Raw genomic sequence first — 18,592 nt, 5'->3', positions numbered from 1 at the left:
AATAGCCAGATAGAAAAGATGCATAGGGCAAGGTGTTGTGAAGGGGCACAGAGCTTACTCGCTCTGAGTGCCACTGTCCCTGAATCTCCAAGGGTTCAGCCACCTGGAAGCTCTGGAATCCAGTCCTTTTTGGATTTTTATGGAGGTTTTACTGTATTTGCATCACATTAAATCATTGGCCACTGTCAATCTCTAGCCCCTCCCTGAAGCTAGAGTGGGGGTGGTGCTAAATTACAATTCTAATGACTAGTTGGTTCCTCAGGCAGCCAGACCAGATCCTGGAGTGTATTTCAAAGGGGCTTATTAAGAGTATCAAGACACCCATATTACTCTTATCACTTAGGAAATTTCAAGGGTTTTCAGATTTCTGTGCCAGAATCTAGGTCAAAGGCTATATATGTATGTGTGTGTGTGTGCCTGTGCGCACGCACACACACAAGGTCTATCCAGAAAAAGTCCCGCCATTGTTAATATAATGAGAACAGTTTGGGTGACATTGATGTAACCTGGCAGCCAAGAAGAGTGGAGTGGAATGCACATGTGTAAACAATGACAACTTCACTGTACTAGTTGGTGGGGGTGGTAGATGCTCTTGAGTGAGCATGTGTGCTGTGTGGCCATTGCATTCAAAATGACTGAGTAAGTAGAGCAATGAATCTGCTTCAAATTTTGCATTAAGCTTGAACATTCCTCCAATGAAACTACTATTCAGATGATTCAGAAGGCTGCAGCTCTGGGCAACTGGTGATTGACAGCTTCATCACAACAATGTGTTTGCTCCTGCATCATATCTTCTACAGAGTGTTTTGGCAAAGCATCAAATCACCCAATGACTCACCCCTCCTACAGCCCAGATTTGGCACCCTATGACTTCTGGCTGTTCCCCAAACTAAAATCACCTTTGAAAGGGAAGAGTTCAGACTATTGATGAGATTCAGGCAATATGATGAGGCAGCTGATGGTGGGTGGGAGAACTGTGTGAGGTCCCAAGGTACCTACTTTAAAGGGGACTGAGGCATCACTGTCCTGTGTACATTTTTTCTTGTATCTTATATCTCCTTCAATAAATGTCTCTATTTTTCCTGGTGCATGGCTGGATACCTTCTGGATGGATTCATATACAGTAATATGCAGAAGTAATGCCTGCTTGAGTGTGGTTGGTAGGGTACTAATATGGGTGTAATAATTTATACTTTTAATTTGAACATTTCACCTAAAATGTCATGTGGTGTGCTTGAGTGTGATATTATGTTACAGAATTACATGCTTATGATTTTGTAAAAGATTATGTAATAAAAAGGGATGTTATTTGTGCTGCACCATATGTATGTACATATATATGGTATTCATAATATCACATATGTCTTCAGTTATCCCACCCCAGATCCAGAGTCTATCATTTCTCCAAGGAGCCTTGGTTTCTTTTAGTGGAAAATATCACAAAAAACAGGTTCTGAAAGCTAGATGTGCTGGGGTGTTATTGTTGCTAAGCCCTCAAAGCAGAGCCAGGAGCAGTGTGTGAGCTCACACACATCCATGCACCCACTGACCACATGCATGTGTTCCGTCTAGCTCTACGGAGTCAAAACCATGAGTTCAGAGTCATTCTTTCACTCTCTTCTTTCCCCTTCTTGTATTTTTCCTGTATTTTTTGCATTTTCTTTCTCTGAGAAACTTTTCAGCACACTCTGTGAAATTTATTTGCTCTCTCCCTCGTTGATCAAGTCCTGTCATTATTCTCTTTAATTATCCCACAACCGGTCAGTGGAGCCTCTTCAACCTTGCTTCTATGGGTTCTTGCTGTGTTCCCATCAGTTTTTGAGCAGGTTTGGACTTTCTCACTCCCAGCCCTGGAATCAGCTGTTCCCCAAGTTCATGGTAGTGGGAATTGACATTGAAACCTGGGATAGGAGCCCAAGGTGAATTCATTTCCTCATGAACTGGAAAATATATACAAAACCATACAAATATGCAAATTAACCGATACCTTTAATCCAATCATGTCTCCCTCTTGTTTCCCCTCCCAGTGTCCTGTCCTCTTCCACAGTGAGCACCCTGGGTCCCGGCAACATCAGTATCTTCTTATTCATTTGTTCAGTCCTATCATACACACAGACGAGCTTTGGAATTGCCTCTTTTTCTTAAAAGAAAATTACAAAGACACGCATTCACATCTACACAGGCTAAATCTTCTCTGTCCCCTTCTGCTGTGCAGAATCCGTCGCCTTTGCTGGCATTTTGGCGATGCCTCCTCCACCCCAGAGGAAGCAGCCCAGAACCCAGCCCTGCGGCCACGAGAGCACCTCACCACAGGTCCAGGGCGAGGTCCGAGTTCTCGTAGGGCTGTGCCCAGGTGTCACCGTCATCCTCTTCCGGGAGGCGTGTCCCTTGAACCGGCAACGGGCAGATAGTGAGAGGATCGGCGTGTTTGCTGCCGTCTGGGGCTCTGGGTCTGAAGTACGCACAGAGAGGCCCCGAGAAGGTGTCGGTGAACGTGAAGATGTGGGAGCCATCTGTCACGTTGAAGAAGGCCAGCTTTCCGGCCTCGCAGTCCAGGAAGATGCCCACACGCCGGGGTGGCACGCGCAGGGAGAGCGCCACGCGCTGCGGCTCTAGGATGAAGTACTCGCTGCCGTTCCACAGCCCCATCACCCAGTAGCCAGTGGCTGGGCTCAGGAGCCCGGGGCCCGCGCGCGCCACCGCCTCCAGGCAGGCGCCCAGGAACCAGCGGCTGCGCCGACCCACGTCCACCTCCCAGTAGTGGCGGCCGGTCTGGAAGCGCTCCCGGCTCAGCACGCACGTCTGCTCCGTGAACCGCTGCGGGCCTCCCGGCTCTGCCGGAACTGGCAGCGCCCCGCGGGAGAGCACGCTCTTGCCATCCTGGGAGACCTCCAGGCTGGGGTGCGCTGAGGCTGGGTCCAGGGTCACGTCCACTGCGCAGAGGCACTGAGTTAGTGACCACGAGGACGGTTCTGGGCCCTCCCTGTCTACTCCCTGGGACAGGCCAACTTCTATTTCTGTCAGTGGAGCAATTGGTGGAATATTCACACCCGCCCTTAACCTGAAACACCTGGGACTGAAGTGGCCTGAAAGTCACTATACCGGGTGCCATGGAGAGGAGAGATAGCAAACAAGGAAGGCACGTGGGGATGGAGGAAGGCTCATTGCCCTCAAGTCCTGGTCAAGGGGAAGGAGCCCAGCGCGGGTGCTAGCCCAGATGGCCTCACCACCAGGGCTTTGTGAAGAGCATCAGGTGAGCTCTGGGCCTCAGTTTTACAGCACTTCTAGGATTTTAAAACTGAATGGGGCCTCTGAGATCATCTAGTCCAGTGCTCTGTACTCCATCCCCACAACTGCCAAAACACACTCCTTTGATGGATGCGACCCCAAAAGATCCCTTCCACCAGACCACCTGAAAGGTTCCTTACAAACTCTGGCATCTGCTCCTGCAAACAGCCTTCCTGCCAGATGGAAAAACCCAGTAAAGCCCAGAAAGCTATATGCTTATGGGGGTATGTGTGTGCACACCGATGTATCTATACGTGAGCCAGTCACATGTATGCACACAGGCATGTATGTGTGCATATATGCTCATGCAGGTGTGGGGCATGTCCTCTGTGTGCAAGTGGACCTGTGTGTTTGTGTGTGTAGGCTTGTACTTGGCTTTGGACAGACCCTTCCTCCAATCTCAGATCTCTCCACCTCCCTCGGTTTAAGACCCAGCTGATCCGACTCATGTCAGTTCTTTGGCTTCAGTTACCTGCATATTGTTGGGCTGCTCTCCACTCTGAAACCAAACAGAGAAAAAGAAGCTCAGAGAGCTGAGTCAGTAACCATGGAAACTTGAGGGAGACTCGAGATGCATGATAAACAGAGAAGCACTCAATGACCCCAGCTCCACCGTGAAAGCTGGTTTAGGTCCAGATTGGCATGGGTCCACCATAGCATTTTCCCGGGCATTCAGGATTGAGTAAGGGGCTGCTGTCAGTGCTGGGTTATACCAAAGCTGCACGCAGGCTGAAGCTGCGCTGGGAGCGGCAGGAGAGCAGAGCGTGGGGGCAAAGAGAACAAATACACGCAGCCCTGATAGATGGAGAGAAAGCCTCGGTGTATGGCTGGCAAGCTCGGTCCTCAGGAGGCTCAGCTGAGGCTGGCTCCTGTCCTAACATGGCCTCCAGATGCCCTGTCTTGCCTCCTTTCTTCACATGAGCCATTCAGAGTGGATTTCTGCTTCATTTCATATTGTTCTGTTTTATAACAGAGACATCTCCAACTCACAAAAGAGCAAAAGCAACAGACGATGGTTCAGAGCTCCACAAATTCACAGCAGGGATTTTCAACCCTGGTTTCCATAAGAATAACCAGTAGAACTTCATAAACATATAGCTCTTGCATAGAAAACCTCAATTCTATAAAGATGTTGATTCTCTCTAAATTTAGCTATAAATTCAAAACACTCCTGTGCAAAACTGCTTTTGGATTATCTAAAGGAACTTCATAAAACTACCCTAAAATTTATGTTTTAAAAAGTTTCACTAACATTGAAAAGGAAGTGGAAATGGCATACTTTAAGTACTCTAAAAGCAATGGTAGTAGAAACAGTGAGGTAACAGGTGGCTGACAGACCCACCTGAACATGGGCACCAAATACACATTAAAGGTGACAGCCACATCAATGGGGAAATCACGGATGGTGTAGCAGATGGCATTGGGAAAACCAACTCTCTACGTGGAGCAAAATCACTGGATTATCACTCAACACCACATGTAATGGCAAAATTCAGATGGATTAAAGACCCTACACATATGAAGTGAATAGGAGAAAATGTAAGGGAATCTTTATGACTTAAATGTGAGGAAGGTCTGCTTCAACAAAACTGCAAAGGAATAAGCCAGAGGTAAAAAATGTGATGAATTAGATTTTCTCAAAAGTAAAGACTTCAATAAGAGGCACCATGGACCAAGCTAATGGCAGATGACAGAATAGAAAAAGGAATTCATATCATTTAATACCAATGAGTAAGATCATATACATATGTAAGTCCTGTGAATCAATAAGAAAAGGATGGTAACCCTATGTGCAAACTGGGCAAAGGGACATGAGCAGGCAATGTTCAGAAGAGGAATTTCCAACGGCCAACTAGCATAAAAGAGATATCCAAACTCCTTAGTGTTCAGGGGTGTGCAGACTAAAAGAACAGTGAGAATCACTCCTCCCCACCCACTGGCCAACTCAGAAAGTGAGCTCACATGGAATGTGGGTGCTGGGGGCCTCTGTACACTGCCAATGGCAGGATAATAGCACTGCTTCTGGGGTCGCTCTGTCCCACTTGGTGACATACCTCCATGGGCTAGCACTCTCCTCCCAGAGGTACATCCCAGAGAAATCTCCACATGGCCCAAAGGCTACATGCTTGGGTTGTTTGTGGGGTGTGGAGTTAGAGGTGGGCTGGCTGCCCACTCCAGGAGGGGGGCTGGCTGAATGGAGGGCCCGGCAACAAGAAGGAGAAATGGGCCAGATGTGCACGCGGCAGCAGGATGGATATTGAAACACAGTAATGAGTGAGAAAAGCCAGGAACACCCCCAGATATTTAAATTACTTGTAAAAATAATTTACATAAACTAAAATGCATGTGCACAAAACAGAACATCACATTTTGCAAGAATACATATAAGGACAGATGTTAGACTGCTTGCTTGCTTTACGGGGGAATAGAGGGAGATACAGGGAGAAATATTTACGTGTAGGGTAACAGGCCCACCCCAGTCTTGGAGGGTGGGCACCAGGAGCCCAGGGGATTCTTATGTGCCACCAGGACTGGCACCAGTGGTTTACAGTATGCTTACACCTCAGGGCAATAGAAAACATTATAAGAGCAAAACTCAGATATACCCTTTACCAGTGACATAGATCAATTCACGCTGAGTGAGGCTGTGGCAGAAACCAGGATGGAATGTGGTTGGTTAATCAGAGACTGTGACTGGTTTGCTGAGAGGTAAAGCGGACAATGGGAGGGAAGAGGGCCCCACTCACCGGCCTGGCCTTCAGCCCTTCTCCAGTCTGAAACAGTTAAGGGAAAACAAAATTAGAACACTGGGTTTCTGCAGCTTTCCTGCTCTCTTACCCAATTTGCACCCACCTCTGCGCCCCTCCCCTTTCTCCTGCCACCCCCAGAGCCAGCAGGGTTCCAGCTTGGCCATCATACCTGGTTGGGAGATGAGAAGAACTTAATGGATAACCAGTTGCTAAACTGGTGGGCAAGAAGAGATAGTCCTAAGAGGGGTCACTTACCAAGCTCCGCCTGCAGTTTCCCTATAAGCAGAACGTACAGAGATAACATCAGCCTTGGGCTGTCTGGAGCCACCTCCCCAAGGCAGGCAGGCCCTTGGGAAGATGCTCCCTAGTCTTAAACCACTACTCAGCCCACTCCCACCTGAGGCTCTACATAGTCATTGGCGAAATTCTAGAGCCTCATCCTATTTGCTCCAGGGCAGAAATCGGTGTGGGGCCGGGGTGGAGGTGAGAAGAGCAGGGCTTGGCACTGAGGAGCCCCTCCCCAAAGCTCGGGTCTGGTTTGAAGGGACTGCTACTCATCTGCCCTGAAATCACTAGCTTTCCTGTGTATGTCCAGGCACTAAGCACAGCCTGCCTGAGCCTCAGGGTCACCTAGAGTGAGTGCACTGTTTAAAGGACTGGAAAGACATCACACTTAATCACTTCCCGTGGCCGGACACCGACACTGATAATTTGCCACTAGAAATGCATCCCTATGTCTTTAAAAAGGGTAAATGCTGCTGGGAAAGGCAGCTCTATGCACTAACTTAGACTATACCGTGTTTACGCTACACTCACTTTCGTGCAAGTTCAAGGTGCCACCCTTCACAGTGGCATTTGCGTTAAAAAGAGAAGGACATCCTAGGAAGACAAGCCAGTCAGTGGGAGTCAACGTTTAATGGGGACATTGTGAGTGAATGGTATCATTGGCAGGGAAGGGGCTGCAGGGTCTGTCGGGAGGGTCTGAGGCCAGGCCTCTCTGGCAGCTTCGCTAGAGTCCGTTTGGTAGTGAGGAGGTGGGAGGCTCAACGTGGTGGATTAAAAATTAGATCCTGCCACACATCGCTTTCCAAAAGGCTCTGAAAGTCACTGAACCCCTCCTTCCGCAGCGCGCCCCGCGTTCCACTGTAGCCCTCAGCCAGCGCTGTGGGCGCGGCACCCAGAACATACCCAGTTGTGCAGTGAGTTTCCCTGGAGAAAAAAAAAAACGGAGAAAAGAGGAAAATGTCGATCAAAGAACACTGACGCCTCGCTTCCCCAAAGCGCGCAGATTCGGTCCCCGTGCGTTCTGGGACTTGGCTGGGCGGGACCCGCAGGAGGAACACCTCTGAGGCCAGGGAGGCAGGAGCGCAAACCTCGCCACTCATCTGTCTGCCCAGCTCCCCGGTGCTGGGGTCTGCCTCCTTCCCTCTTTGCCCCAGGCCCCCTTCTGCTGGGCAAAGGTGGAGGAGGAGGGCGCGCCACTCTCCCCGCTCACCTTGGTCCTTGTCTGCCCGCTCCTTCAGCTTTACTGAAAGGGAAAAGGCAGGGGGCAGACTGGGTGCACACCACCCCCACCTCGAGGGTCCCACCTTCCCGCCAGCGCCTTCTCCCCGCGCCAGCCAGCACCCAACCCCCGACCCGCAGGCCAGTACCTTGGGACCGCCGCCTGTGAAAGCAGCACAGCGCCAGCGTCGTGAGCAGGGCTAGCAGCAGCGTCAGGCCGCCCACCAGAGTCCCGAGGAAAGCTGTCTTCCACGGGGAGAGTCCGGGTAGAAAAGCGTCTGGAAAACACCCAGAGGGAGTTGTCTGGATTTAGGCGCCTAGCACACTCAGTGCAGAAGCTCCCGGACCTCGGGTGCTGGAAAACCCTGGGAACCACGGGCTGGTGACTTAAGCGCTTTGGGCCCTGCAGAGCCATCTGTCAAATGTGTGACTGCAGCTGCGCGGAGCTCGGGTGTGGTAGGATCCCGGGAAGGCCGAGGACGTGCACTAGCTCCGAGCCAAGGGAAAGTGCTGCAAACTGAGGGATGAAAAGAAGGGGCGCTTCCAACTGCTGTGACTGTGGCCCTGATTTGCCTCTGCTTCTTCCCACTCTTGCCTTGCATCTGGATCCAAGGGGTTTTGTGGATATCGGAAACCCGGTGAGTTCACAGACATCTCCCGCTCCTTGCAGACACCTGGCTTCTGCTTCTCACTCCTTTGGAAGAATTGATAGCAAAGCCGCGTGGGGGCGGACTGACAGCGCCTTCCTTCCTCCCCAGGTTCCCCAGGGAGGCCTCTGTGGGCTGTCAACAGGCGCACATTGAGAACAACCCCTTAGAAACGCGTATGGCAATCTAATAGAGCAATTTCACGTCTGTTGAAGGAAAGTATAAAAAAATTGATGTTTTTATCTCAGTGGTCTTTTAAAATATTTTTTTCTTTTTATTGTTGTTAAATATACATAGTGTAAGATGCACCCTCTTAACCATTTTTAAGTGTCCGGTTCAGTGGCATTAAGGGTGTTCACGTTGTGCGACCATCGCCACCAGAGCTGTTTTCACCTTCCTCAGCTGGAATCTGTTCCCATTAAACACGATCTCCCCATTTCTCCTCCTCCCAGCCCCTGGGAACCTCTCTTCTACCTTTCATCTCTGTGAATTGACTACTCTAGGTACCTTATAAAAGTGGAATCGTACAATATTCGTCCTTTTGTGTCTGGCTTATTTGACTTAGCTCAATGTGCTCTTGTATTTTTTTAAGAAAAATTTCCTAGCCATGCATTTTTATTGTCTGGTACAAAACTATTGGTCCACAAGGGACTGGTCCTTCACCACATATGGTTTGCTAAGCATTGACCTAGGGATTGTGAGCAAAGACTCAGGATCTGATGCTACTCTGACCAGCTACCCTTGCTCTTGTCCCTGTTGCCTCCTTTCCCATCTCCTGCTCCTCCAGTAACCACACATGTTCCCATCTCACGTCCTTTGCACTTGCTGTTCCCGGGGAAGAATGCCCCCCAACAGATACCCATGTGCTTCACACCCTATGTAAAGGATGAACACAAATCTAAAAAGAAAAAAAAATGGAATTTCCCTGATGCAAAAAGAGAAAGAGATTTCCCCTTTCTTAAACCATTTCCTTAGAGAAACTTGTAAATCTTTTTTCTATCCTGTTGAGATGTATGCAAATCCTTTTGAAAGCTAAATAGGCCTCTTGTCAGTTTTGCAACTCAGGAATGTTTCTCTTCAGGAGCTCAGAGCCGTCTCCTTGAAATGTAAACATCCTGGAGAAAAGTACCTCCATCTCTGTGTCCTGGGGTTTTAACTGAGGTACCTGGCTCCAACTTGTAACTGCATTCTTTTTTTTTTCTCCTCTTGCACACCCCCAACCAAGGACCTGGCCCACAACCCAAGCATGTGCCCTGATGGGAATCGAACTGGTAACCTGTTGGTTCACAGGTTGGTGCTCATTCCATAGAGGAACCAGCCAGGGTGTAACTACATTCTTATCAAAAAGATATACAATGCTTTATCTTTCCTTTGGAGAAAGAGAATTAGCTAACCCAGATGGCTACCCCAATTACCAGCTATATTTTGAATGAACTGTGTGTGCTGTCAAGTCCTCCTGCCTGAAGACAAGTTATTACTTATAAGGGTGAGATTCCTTTCTGTGACTGTAATGTAAGTATTAATTTGGACCTACGTGGGACGTGGCCCATAGGTTGGGTTTGTCCTCAGGACTTAAAACGGTTAGAATTGTGAACATTAAAACATTTTGGTGGGCGCCTCATGAGAAGACTTTGATGTTAGAAAATAACCTCACCTCCAACTCTTTGCCTGACTGACTTCTTCCCTGATCCACCACTTTTAAATCTACATACACACCCCACCAGGACTTACCACTCTTCCTTGCCCCTAGTTAAGGAGTAGTGACATTTATACAGTCCTAAAATTACATTCGGCCCTTTGAAGGCAACCACCAGGCTGATGTGGTCCCCAGTGACAATGCGTTTGACACCCCTGCTGTGCAGGGCCAGGCCCCATACCATTGTGTCCTTAGAGATGGCTGTTGGGACAATGGACATGGAAATTGTGATGATTAGGAAGATGAAGGTGAGCCAGCACCCACTGACCTGCTATTTGTACCACGAGCTCTTTCTTCTGGAAGAGGAGGGGGTTCTGGATGGAGCAGGACACATTGCTGTGGGCTCCCTCTTGGACAATCACCGATGTTTCCAGACTGAACAGGCCTTGGGTGTCCTGGGTGATGGCTTCGGACTCAGGGGGCAGGCACTGTCCCCGATGGTCTCTCCACTGAGCCTGGGGCTTGGGGTACCAGCCACTGGAGCTGCAACGCATCTGAATGCCTCCTTTCTTGAAGCCCTCAAGGGAGATGTGAGGGTCTGACCCCATCCCTGGGAGAGAGGCAGAGAGAGTGGGAAAAATTAGGCTCCTTCCCAGAAGTTGGAGGCGAAACTCATCATTTGCACTCACCATAGAGAATCATGAACTATGACTCTCTTAACATACTTGTGGGTTCATAGCCCCCACCCGTGGCCTGTAAATGACAGTCTGAATCAGTGGTGGCATGTGGGGACAGTACTAACCCCGAGGAACATTTGGAAATATGGAGGGGGGCCATTTGACTCAAAAGGGCTACTGCCACTTAGTCATATTATGCAAGGGACAGTCACGGAGAATGAATAATAATTTCTCCCCAAAGTTCAACAGGCTGTTCTCTCCCTCTCCTGAATCCCACCAGAGCTCGAGTACAATGCTTGTGATATATGCACTTCTTTATTGCTCCATCCTCGAGGTACTGGCTCTATGCTTTAAATATGCAAAACATTAATATGGTTTAAATGCCAGTACTGTAAAAAATGTTTGTCAGGAAAGCCCCAGGCCTTTCTCATCCTTCCCATCCCATTGTACCCCCTCCCTTAGGTCACTATTTTCATGAGTTCCTAGTTTATCCTCCCCGTGTTTCCTTCGTGTTTCTCCTTCCTTCTTACACAGAAGTGTACAAACTACAGACCATCTTATGCATCTCACTTCTTTTTTCTTAGCAACAACCTAGAAATCACTCCACACCCCTTCATGGAGCTCCTCCTCCTGTTTTCAGCTGCATGGTATGGATTGCTCCGCATGTGATGAGCTGTACTTGGTCAGCACCCGTGCTTGCTCATTCAGGTTGTTTCTGCTGATTTGCAATGACAAATAATGCTACAAAGCTTAAACTTATACATATGCCTTTCCCACATTTAGCTAGGGGAGGTGTACCTTCAAGGTAAACTCCTAGAGGGGGTGTTGGTGTTCAAAAGGTAGGCACACAGACAATATTGTCATTGCAAATTCCCAGGCACTGGAGCATTTTAACTTCGAACTTGGTCAGCATGGTGCAGAGCAGGTGGGTTGCTTCCCCACAGCCTTGCCAAGAGTGTGGGGTCGAATTTTTAAATTTTTGCCAGTCTGAGAGGTAAATCATTGCATGTCCCTGTGGTTTTAATTTACTGGCTTTCCCCATTATGAGCAAAATTGATCATCTTTCCATGTTTAATGGCCATTTGTGTATCTTTTTTCGTGAACAACTCTTAAATTTTCCAATGGATCTTCCTTTTTAATTTTTTTTTTTTAAAGCATAGCTATTCTCCTGTTGTCTGGGCTTCCCTATCTTCCCTGGAGCAAAGCAGCTCTGTCCAAATGGATCCTTTCCTGTGCATCCCCCCACCCCACAGTCCCACTGGCGCTCCACCAGGCCACGCACCTGCTACCTCCAGTTCCCAAACAGCTTCCCCAGAGAAGTTGCTGGAGAAGAAGCGGCATCCATAGGGGCCCTTGTCGGCGGGGGTCACGCGGTGGAGCTCCAGGGTCACAGAGCCTTCCGCGATGTTGTCTTTGACCAGTTTGGTCCTGTTCCGGAACTGCTCCATCTGCTGCCCGAGGACCTCCTGTTGCTCCTGGTACAGGTACACCACCTCCGAGGCCTGGCTCCGGAACCAGCGGATCTCCATGTGCTCTGCGCTCTGGTAACAGGACAGGTGGCAGGGGAACTCCATCTCTTCCCCGACACGTTCCAGGACGGATGTCCCGGGGCCAATCACCTGGCACTCCTCTAGGACAAGAAACCAGAATAATGGCCAAAATCAGCTCTCCAATGAAGGTTTTTATCCTGTCCCTTTGCAGCTCAGAAATCTACAGCAAGCCCTTCAAATGAGGAAGGTGAGACACTTACAGGGCAGCCTGAGCCTGTTGGGTGTCTTGAACGAGTAATTGTCATGAGAGAAATGAGTTGGTAATTTCTGCATAATGGGAATAGATGTTTTCTTTGTCACTTTGTCTGATTTTCCTGTTTTTATAGTGTACATGTTCACAGCTTCCATAACAACAAACGGTTTTAAAATTATCCATGGGGCTCCTTGCTTTTTATTTATTTATTTATTTATTTTTAATTCTAATGGTTGAATCCTGCCTTGCAGATTTTGATTCACCAGGATCTGTCATTTGATCGTCCCCTTTGATGGTGTCCCGATCTGGTCCCTGCAGCCCCCAAGCTAGTCTGTTTTCTGCAATCTCCATGAAAGTTGCAGTTACTGCTGCAGCGCCTGGGTGCTCCGGGTCCTGCCTGTCAGCGTGTTGCACTGGTCACTCTGCCTTCTGTGTACCTCCTTTCCTGTTTTCGAAGCTGAGCTAAAAACTATGTGCCCCCCAAGCTTGACTAAAACCTCCCCCTGAGCTCTCCCTTCATGGATCCCTCCCACTCTCACTTTGCGGGGGAGCAGGGCAGTGCCTTTCTTTGCCCACTGCATCTGAGACCCCTTCTTGCCACTGGGTGAAGGCCCAACACCCTTCTGATCAGCTTCCCTCTGCAGCTTTTCTCCCCTTCACCTGATGCTTGGCCCTCTCCCTGGGCGTGTCCTGCCTCAGTTTACCCTCCATCTGTCATCTTTCTAGAGAATATGGATCCCGTAAAGCTCTGCTCAAACAGTTCCGGCTATCAAGGGCTCTTCTTGGCTTTCTGGAAAAAACCAAATAACCCTTATCTGTGCTCCCAAATCTTTGGGTACACTTCTCTCGCAGCCTGATCATATGCAGCTGAACAGGCGGATTTACGAGTATTTTCCAACTGGTTCAGCCTGAGCACAGACCAGTAAGAGTTTCTGGGCATCCTCTTGTTCCACTCCTGCCGTGCTTGAGACCTGCGGGGTCTCGGGGGTATATGGGAATGGTGGCTGAGATGGTGGAGGAGCACTGGCCAGGGGTACCACTGGGATGGAAATCTCTTTAAATACTAGCACCTGGCATGGCTACCCTGTGTTGGCCCTGAGAGCACTGGTGGGAGGTGTGGGCAGATGCTGATGTTCTTACTTCCTGGGTGGCTAGGCTGCAGATCAGATGCACTACCTGAGTTCAGCTCCCCAGGCTGGAGGAGGAGGAGGATGTGGAACAAGAGGCTGCTGGGCCGGGGTACCCGCCGAAAGGAGTCCAGGGAGACTGGGAAGCCTGCCATCTCTTCAGCAGCAAGGCCACCTGCAGAGGGAAACAGAGATGCTGGGGTGATGCAGGGGAGTGGGCACCAGGTGTGTCAGTACCTCAGTTATCTTTTCTCTGGTTCTTAGCAAGCCCAGTGCCTGGCTTCTTTTAAACTGCAACCGGATGTGAGAACTGCTTCTAATTTTACCAGGCAGCACTGCTCACCGCTTTACTGGATTCGCTCAGCCTCCGGGAGCTTCAGGGTCCCAGAGGAAGCAGCTTCTGAGGTTCACATTGTTTTAGAGCCAGAAATAGAGCCACACAGTGTACTGGGGCTCCGCTAGGATATAATGACTATCTACAAACAAAGGGAAATCTATAAAAATTCTCACATGCATTTTTATGCTCCCAGCCCAACCTTTCTCCCACTTCCCTTGGCTTGGAACGTCAGGTCCACAAAACAGAGGAACAAACACTAAGTTCTGATCTTTCAGGAATGGGACGCATGCCTGGCAGCTGCTGGCCAACTTTACCCACACCTGGGCCATCTTCCTCCAGTTCTGGAACCTCAGGTGTGGCCTCCAGGAGTTAGCTGGCAAGTGTCCCTGAGTCTATAGCATCTTTGAGGCCACAGTGACGGTGTGCTTGCATCTAGCTCCCCACAACCCCCGATCTGTGACCCAGGAAACCCAGCCCCAGTACAGGTGAGGGCTGTCCTCTCTTACTCCTGACACCCCCTTGGAACCTGCAGAGTGTCTCATAGTCTGATAGCCAGTGAGTGTGAGCAGCCAATACATCTTGGAAGATATACAATTCTCTCCCTATTTGTCCTTTGTTTGGGACTTTAGGCAGATTTTATAACTGGCTGAACCTCAATTTCTTTGCTTGAGCAATGGAAGAAAACAATGCCAACTCTGAGGGCCGCTAACACACCATGGGGCAGCTGGGTGCTCCAACTAAAAGTCAGCACCTTTTCCCTCTGCTCCATCAGTTTCCAAACAGCTGTTCCCCATTGTCTTCCAGAGCTGGCACCCCTCTGCCTTCATGCCATCATAGCACCCCCAGGGGAGAGGGGAGCCCCACCAAGTTTCTACTCTCCACGTCCTCAGCCTCCCTTGTTCCCCCTTTGGCCACTCTACACCACTGTTTGGTTTTCTTTGTCACACAGGCCTGTGACATGGCACGTGGTCCAGGGACCTGTGGCTGCAGGGCCCCTGCTGCATTGTCAGCAATGCTGCTGGCAGGGGTCGGGGTACCCAGGCTTTTGGCCTCTCTGCACCACGCCGGAAGAAGAAGAGTTATTTTGGGCCACACATTGAATACATTATGCCATGTAATCACACACACACACAAATCTCATAATGTTTTAAGTAAATTTATGATTTTTCTGTTGGGCCACATTCACAGCCATCCTGGGCTGCATGCAGCCTGCGGGCCACACATTGGACACCCCTGTTTAGATGAAGGACTTGAAAGCTGCTGGGTCGTTCAGCATAAAAGTGGCCAGAGCAGGAGTGTGGGTGACTTCATGGGAGGGGGGAGACTCCCCAGGTGACCCCTGAGCTGGAAGGACCTGGGCTGATGAAAATAGAATGGAGGTAGGGGCGATCATTGTGAGGGAGTGGGCCAGGGGCTAGGTGCCTTGCTCTCCTGGAGCTCACAGGCAGGTGGAAAGGTGGAGGGAGGCAAGGCGGACTGGCTTGATTTTTCCTTCAGTAGAGCATCTGTGGGGAAGGAGGCCAAGTCCCTTCTTGGGGGTCCTGGCTGTTTCAATGGCCGGCAGCTACTGGCACGACTATTCACACCAGCAGACTTAAGCCTTGCACAGGGGTCCAGGCTCTGGCCAGATGGTCCAGCCTCTCCCCTTTCTGGCTGCCGGTAGGAATGTGTATATGTCAGGCCTGGGAATCGGCAGCGAAGACCCCCAGAGCAGGGGGTGCACACTGGCTTCGCATTTTCTCTCCCTCTCTCCATTCCTTTCTCTTCTCTTTGGGCCTCAGTCTTTTCTTCTGGACTCTTGACCTAGGGCTCCAGGACGGCAAAGCCATGAAGGTCTGTCAGCACCTGCTAAGTCCTTCCAGAAATGAGGGGGGCCCAGGACACCTTACAGATCCACTGGGATTGGCCGGGTTCTGAGGAATTAGTCTAGACTTGCATTAGGTGTTAGCTTGAGTCCTTCTGTGGCAGCCCTGGCTCAATTGGCCCACACCTGGGCCCAAATATCCCCGGGCAGGGGAGGCTGCCACCCCACCTCCGCAGGTTGGGCCAGTGTGTTCCAGACCCTGAAATTACTGCAGGACCACAGTTGCCCGTTGTGATACACCTGTGTATGTGTGTGTATAAGAGTGGGGGGTGGGGAGAGAGAGAGAAACAATCGGTTGCCTCCTGTATGCACCTGCCCAGGGTTTGAACCTGCAATCTTTTGGTGTATGGGACAATGCTCCAACCAGTTGAGCAACCCAGCCAGCCACATGAACCATCCATGTGATTTCTGACGTGGAGGCTGCAGGAGTAGGAGGTTGTATACATACATACATATATACATACATACACACACACACAGAGAACAATAAAAATGAGCACAAATCAAGAACTTAGTATCTACCAATCACTTAACTACACCAGAAGTATTAGATTATTATTGCCAGAGGTCCAAATCACAGACAAGGAAACTGAGGCACAAGGAGGCTAGGTGACCTGCCCACACACAGCTAGGTGGTGGTAGAGTCGGGGTTCACCCCAAGCTCTGTACTTCCTAGAATACAAATTCCTGATCTGCTGTGCCATGTGTCCGGACTGGGCACACACCCTCAGTCTCCTGTCCCTTGGACCGTCATGACCCCCGTTAGAGACCGCCTGGCCACACACCACAGCACTTGGCCCGATAGCATCACTTGCACTGAAGAGGTTCGAGTCCCCAGGTGTCGGCCCCAAGACAAATCAAACAACCAACCAACAAATGAACAAAAGTGTAAAAACCCCACTCAAAACCCGAGTCTTTCTTCAAGCTTGTGAGCAGCATCTTCTAGAACAGAAGGCACATGACCTGTGATCACTTTACTCCCAACACACAAGGACATGCCTCGAAAGCTTTGAATCAGAGGGAGACAGTCCAGCAATTTCCTGAACTGACTTGGAGGAGCTGAAGGCCCCAAAGGCAACCTTCTCCCACCTGCTGCCCTTCCTCCGACCTCTGTGACCTCTGTGGTTTAAAGGCTCTGGTCCTTACTGGGGAGAGCAAGTCCCTGGTGAGGGGAAACACTGTCCATCTCAGCTACTCACACAATGGTGTCAATGGATTTCAGATCCTGGTTCTGGCCAGGAGGTTTTGCTGGGGGAAAGGGGAGAGGAAGATGGAGGAGCCAACGAAGGGGAGGATGACCGGAAAGGGAGTCTTGGGCTGGAGCTGAGCTTTGCTGGCGGGTATATTCTCCTTGCTCTCCAGAGAGTCTCCAGCAGGTCCCTCCTGAAGACCCCGGGAAGAATAGGGGTTGTGCACACTGGTGCTGAAGAAATGCTGCCATTCTGCACCCGGGGGAAGCCTGTTTCCCCCTCATTTCTCTCCTTCCATTGTCTCCCTGGCCCCACTCCCACCCCACTCCAGTTTTCTCCTCCTGCACCTCCAGCTCCTGAAAAACACCTGGTGCTCTCTTAATCGTCAGTCCCTCTGCTCCTGAGCATCTCTGCACGGGTTACTTCTGCTTTTGCTACTTCAGCGAGCTTGGGCCATGTAGCAGCGGTGTGCTTAGCCCCCTCCTGCTCCCAGTGTCCCACGCAGTGAGCCCCACGGTGGGGCTTCTCACTCTGGCACCTTTTCCTCCTTCAGTGCCACTCAGTGCGTGGCCCTCCACGGCTGGTGACGGATGCTTGCTGCTGGCTCTGGCTTGGTTTCAGCAGGCCCACAAGAGGGTTTCTGCCCCTATCTCTAAGGGAGATGAACCTCCCCAAGAATGGACCCTTGGTGAGGCGGAAGGAAAAATGGGACCCGTCAGACTCCTGCCCCTCAGGCAGGACTGCCTGACCCGGCATCTCCCGTGGCCACACTCCGAACACCCCACCCTGCAGCCAGGCCCCAATGGGAAGATGGGGTGACCCATCTGCACTGTCTCCAAAAGCCATCCCTTTCTGCTTTCCATTTCTGAAAGCTGGAGGTTTAGGCATTGAGAATGGGCCACATACCTGGCAGGTTGCAGCTAAGAGCCTGAAATGGCAGATGAGTCCTGCTGATCCCAGCTCCGTTGCAAAGGAGATGATTGTTGTAAAGAGTCTTGGTTGATCCCAGTTGGGGGACCAGCGGGTGTGACAGAATTTCCCACCCACCTTCCACCTTAAGATGCTGCTCGCTCTGCCCTCTGCTATAAAAACCGAGAAAGATAGACAAAAGGAGGAAGTCCCTGTCACATCCTGTCTCTGTGAGGCAAATCATGAATGAAACTTCCAAGGCAAATGTCCCTCTAAGGTCTTAAAAAGAGGGGAAAGGTATCTGGGAGTTTTGTGGAGACTGCAAACTGCAGATGCTCAGAGCGGCGGGCTGTGGGAAGGGAATGCTCAGCTGGCTGCCTGGGGTCTGGGGCTCCAGGGAGACAGGATGGCCACCCCTAGTTGGCCCCTCACTCCTCACCATCACTGCAAAAGATACAGCCTGGACTGAAATATCTCTAACTGAGAATTAGGAATGACCTGGTGCCCAACTCTTAACCAGCTCTCCACTCCTCTTCAGGGGCAGGGCATAGATAGCCTGCCCTGAAGAGGTGGTCACACACAACTTGGAAGTTAAGTGGGGCACTGTCCTGGGATCTCTCCAATTGAGTGGAGCTCACAAAAAAAAAAAGCAGCAGCCATCACCCCACTGCTCCCCGTTGTGCCATAGGCCACTGCACAACTTTGGTATTAGTGAGACAGAAGCACAGTATATCAACGGATCAGCCACCCTGCTGCACCTCACTCTGACATCCTCCATAGGGGACAGGTCAGAGCAGTGGCACATGGCAGTGGCATCTGTAGGATACACAACCCCAGAGATTGCAGAAGGGCCTGCTGTTTGGGGAGGGGCCTGGGCAGGTGCTGGGCTCTGGGTGAGCAGGTGCAGGAGGGGCCCTTCCT

At 50.4% G+C, this 18,592-nt stretch overlaps 1 protein-coding gene across 2 annotated transcripts; it reads right to left on the bottom strand.

Moving 5' to 3' along the window:
* Positions 1-1,375: 1,375 nt before the first annotated feature.
* Positions 1,376-17,814, bottom strand: BTNL9 (butyrophilin like 9). 2 transcript variants are annotated; one of them, XM_045825888.1, is made up of 11 exons: positions 17,669-17,814; positions 13,421-13,546; positions 11,784-12,131; positions 10,153-10,434; positions 7,691-7,819; positions 7,534-7,566; positions 7,227-7,247; positions 6,294-6,314; positions 6,036-6,062; positions 3,761-3,787; positions 1,376-2,933 (listed from the first exon to the last, which is right to left on the bottom strand). In XM_045825888.1, exons 2-11 carry the CDS (start codon positions 13,524-13,526, stop codon positions 2,305-2,307), a joined length of 1,623 nt encoding a protein of 540 aa, XP_045681844.1. In that variant the 5' UTR covers positions 13,527-13,546; positions 17,669-17,814; the 3' UTR covers positions 1,376-2,304. The 2 variants fall into 2 exon arrangements, with proteins under 2 accessions (XP_045681844.1, XP_045681854.1); XM_045825898.1 differs by lacking the exon at positions 7,534-7,566.
* Positions 17,815-18,592: the final 778 nt, after the last annotated feature.

Source organism: Phyllostomus hastatus, unplaced genomic scaffold (genome assembly GCF_019186645.2).
Source record: "Phyllostomus hastatus isolate PE091 unplaced genomic scaffold, TTU_PhHast_1.1 phas_contig_150, whole genome shotgun sequence".
NCBI classification, from domain to species: Eukaryota; Metazoa; Chordata; class Mammalia; order Chiroptera; family Phyllostomidae; genus Phyllostomus; species Phyllostomus hastatus.
Note: the sequence above shows the minus strand (reverse complement) of the source record. Positions and strands in the feature narration are given on the sequence as shown.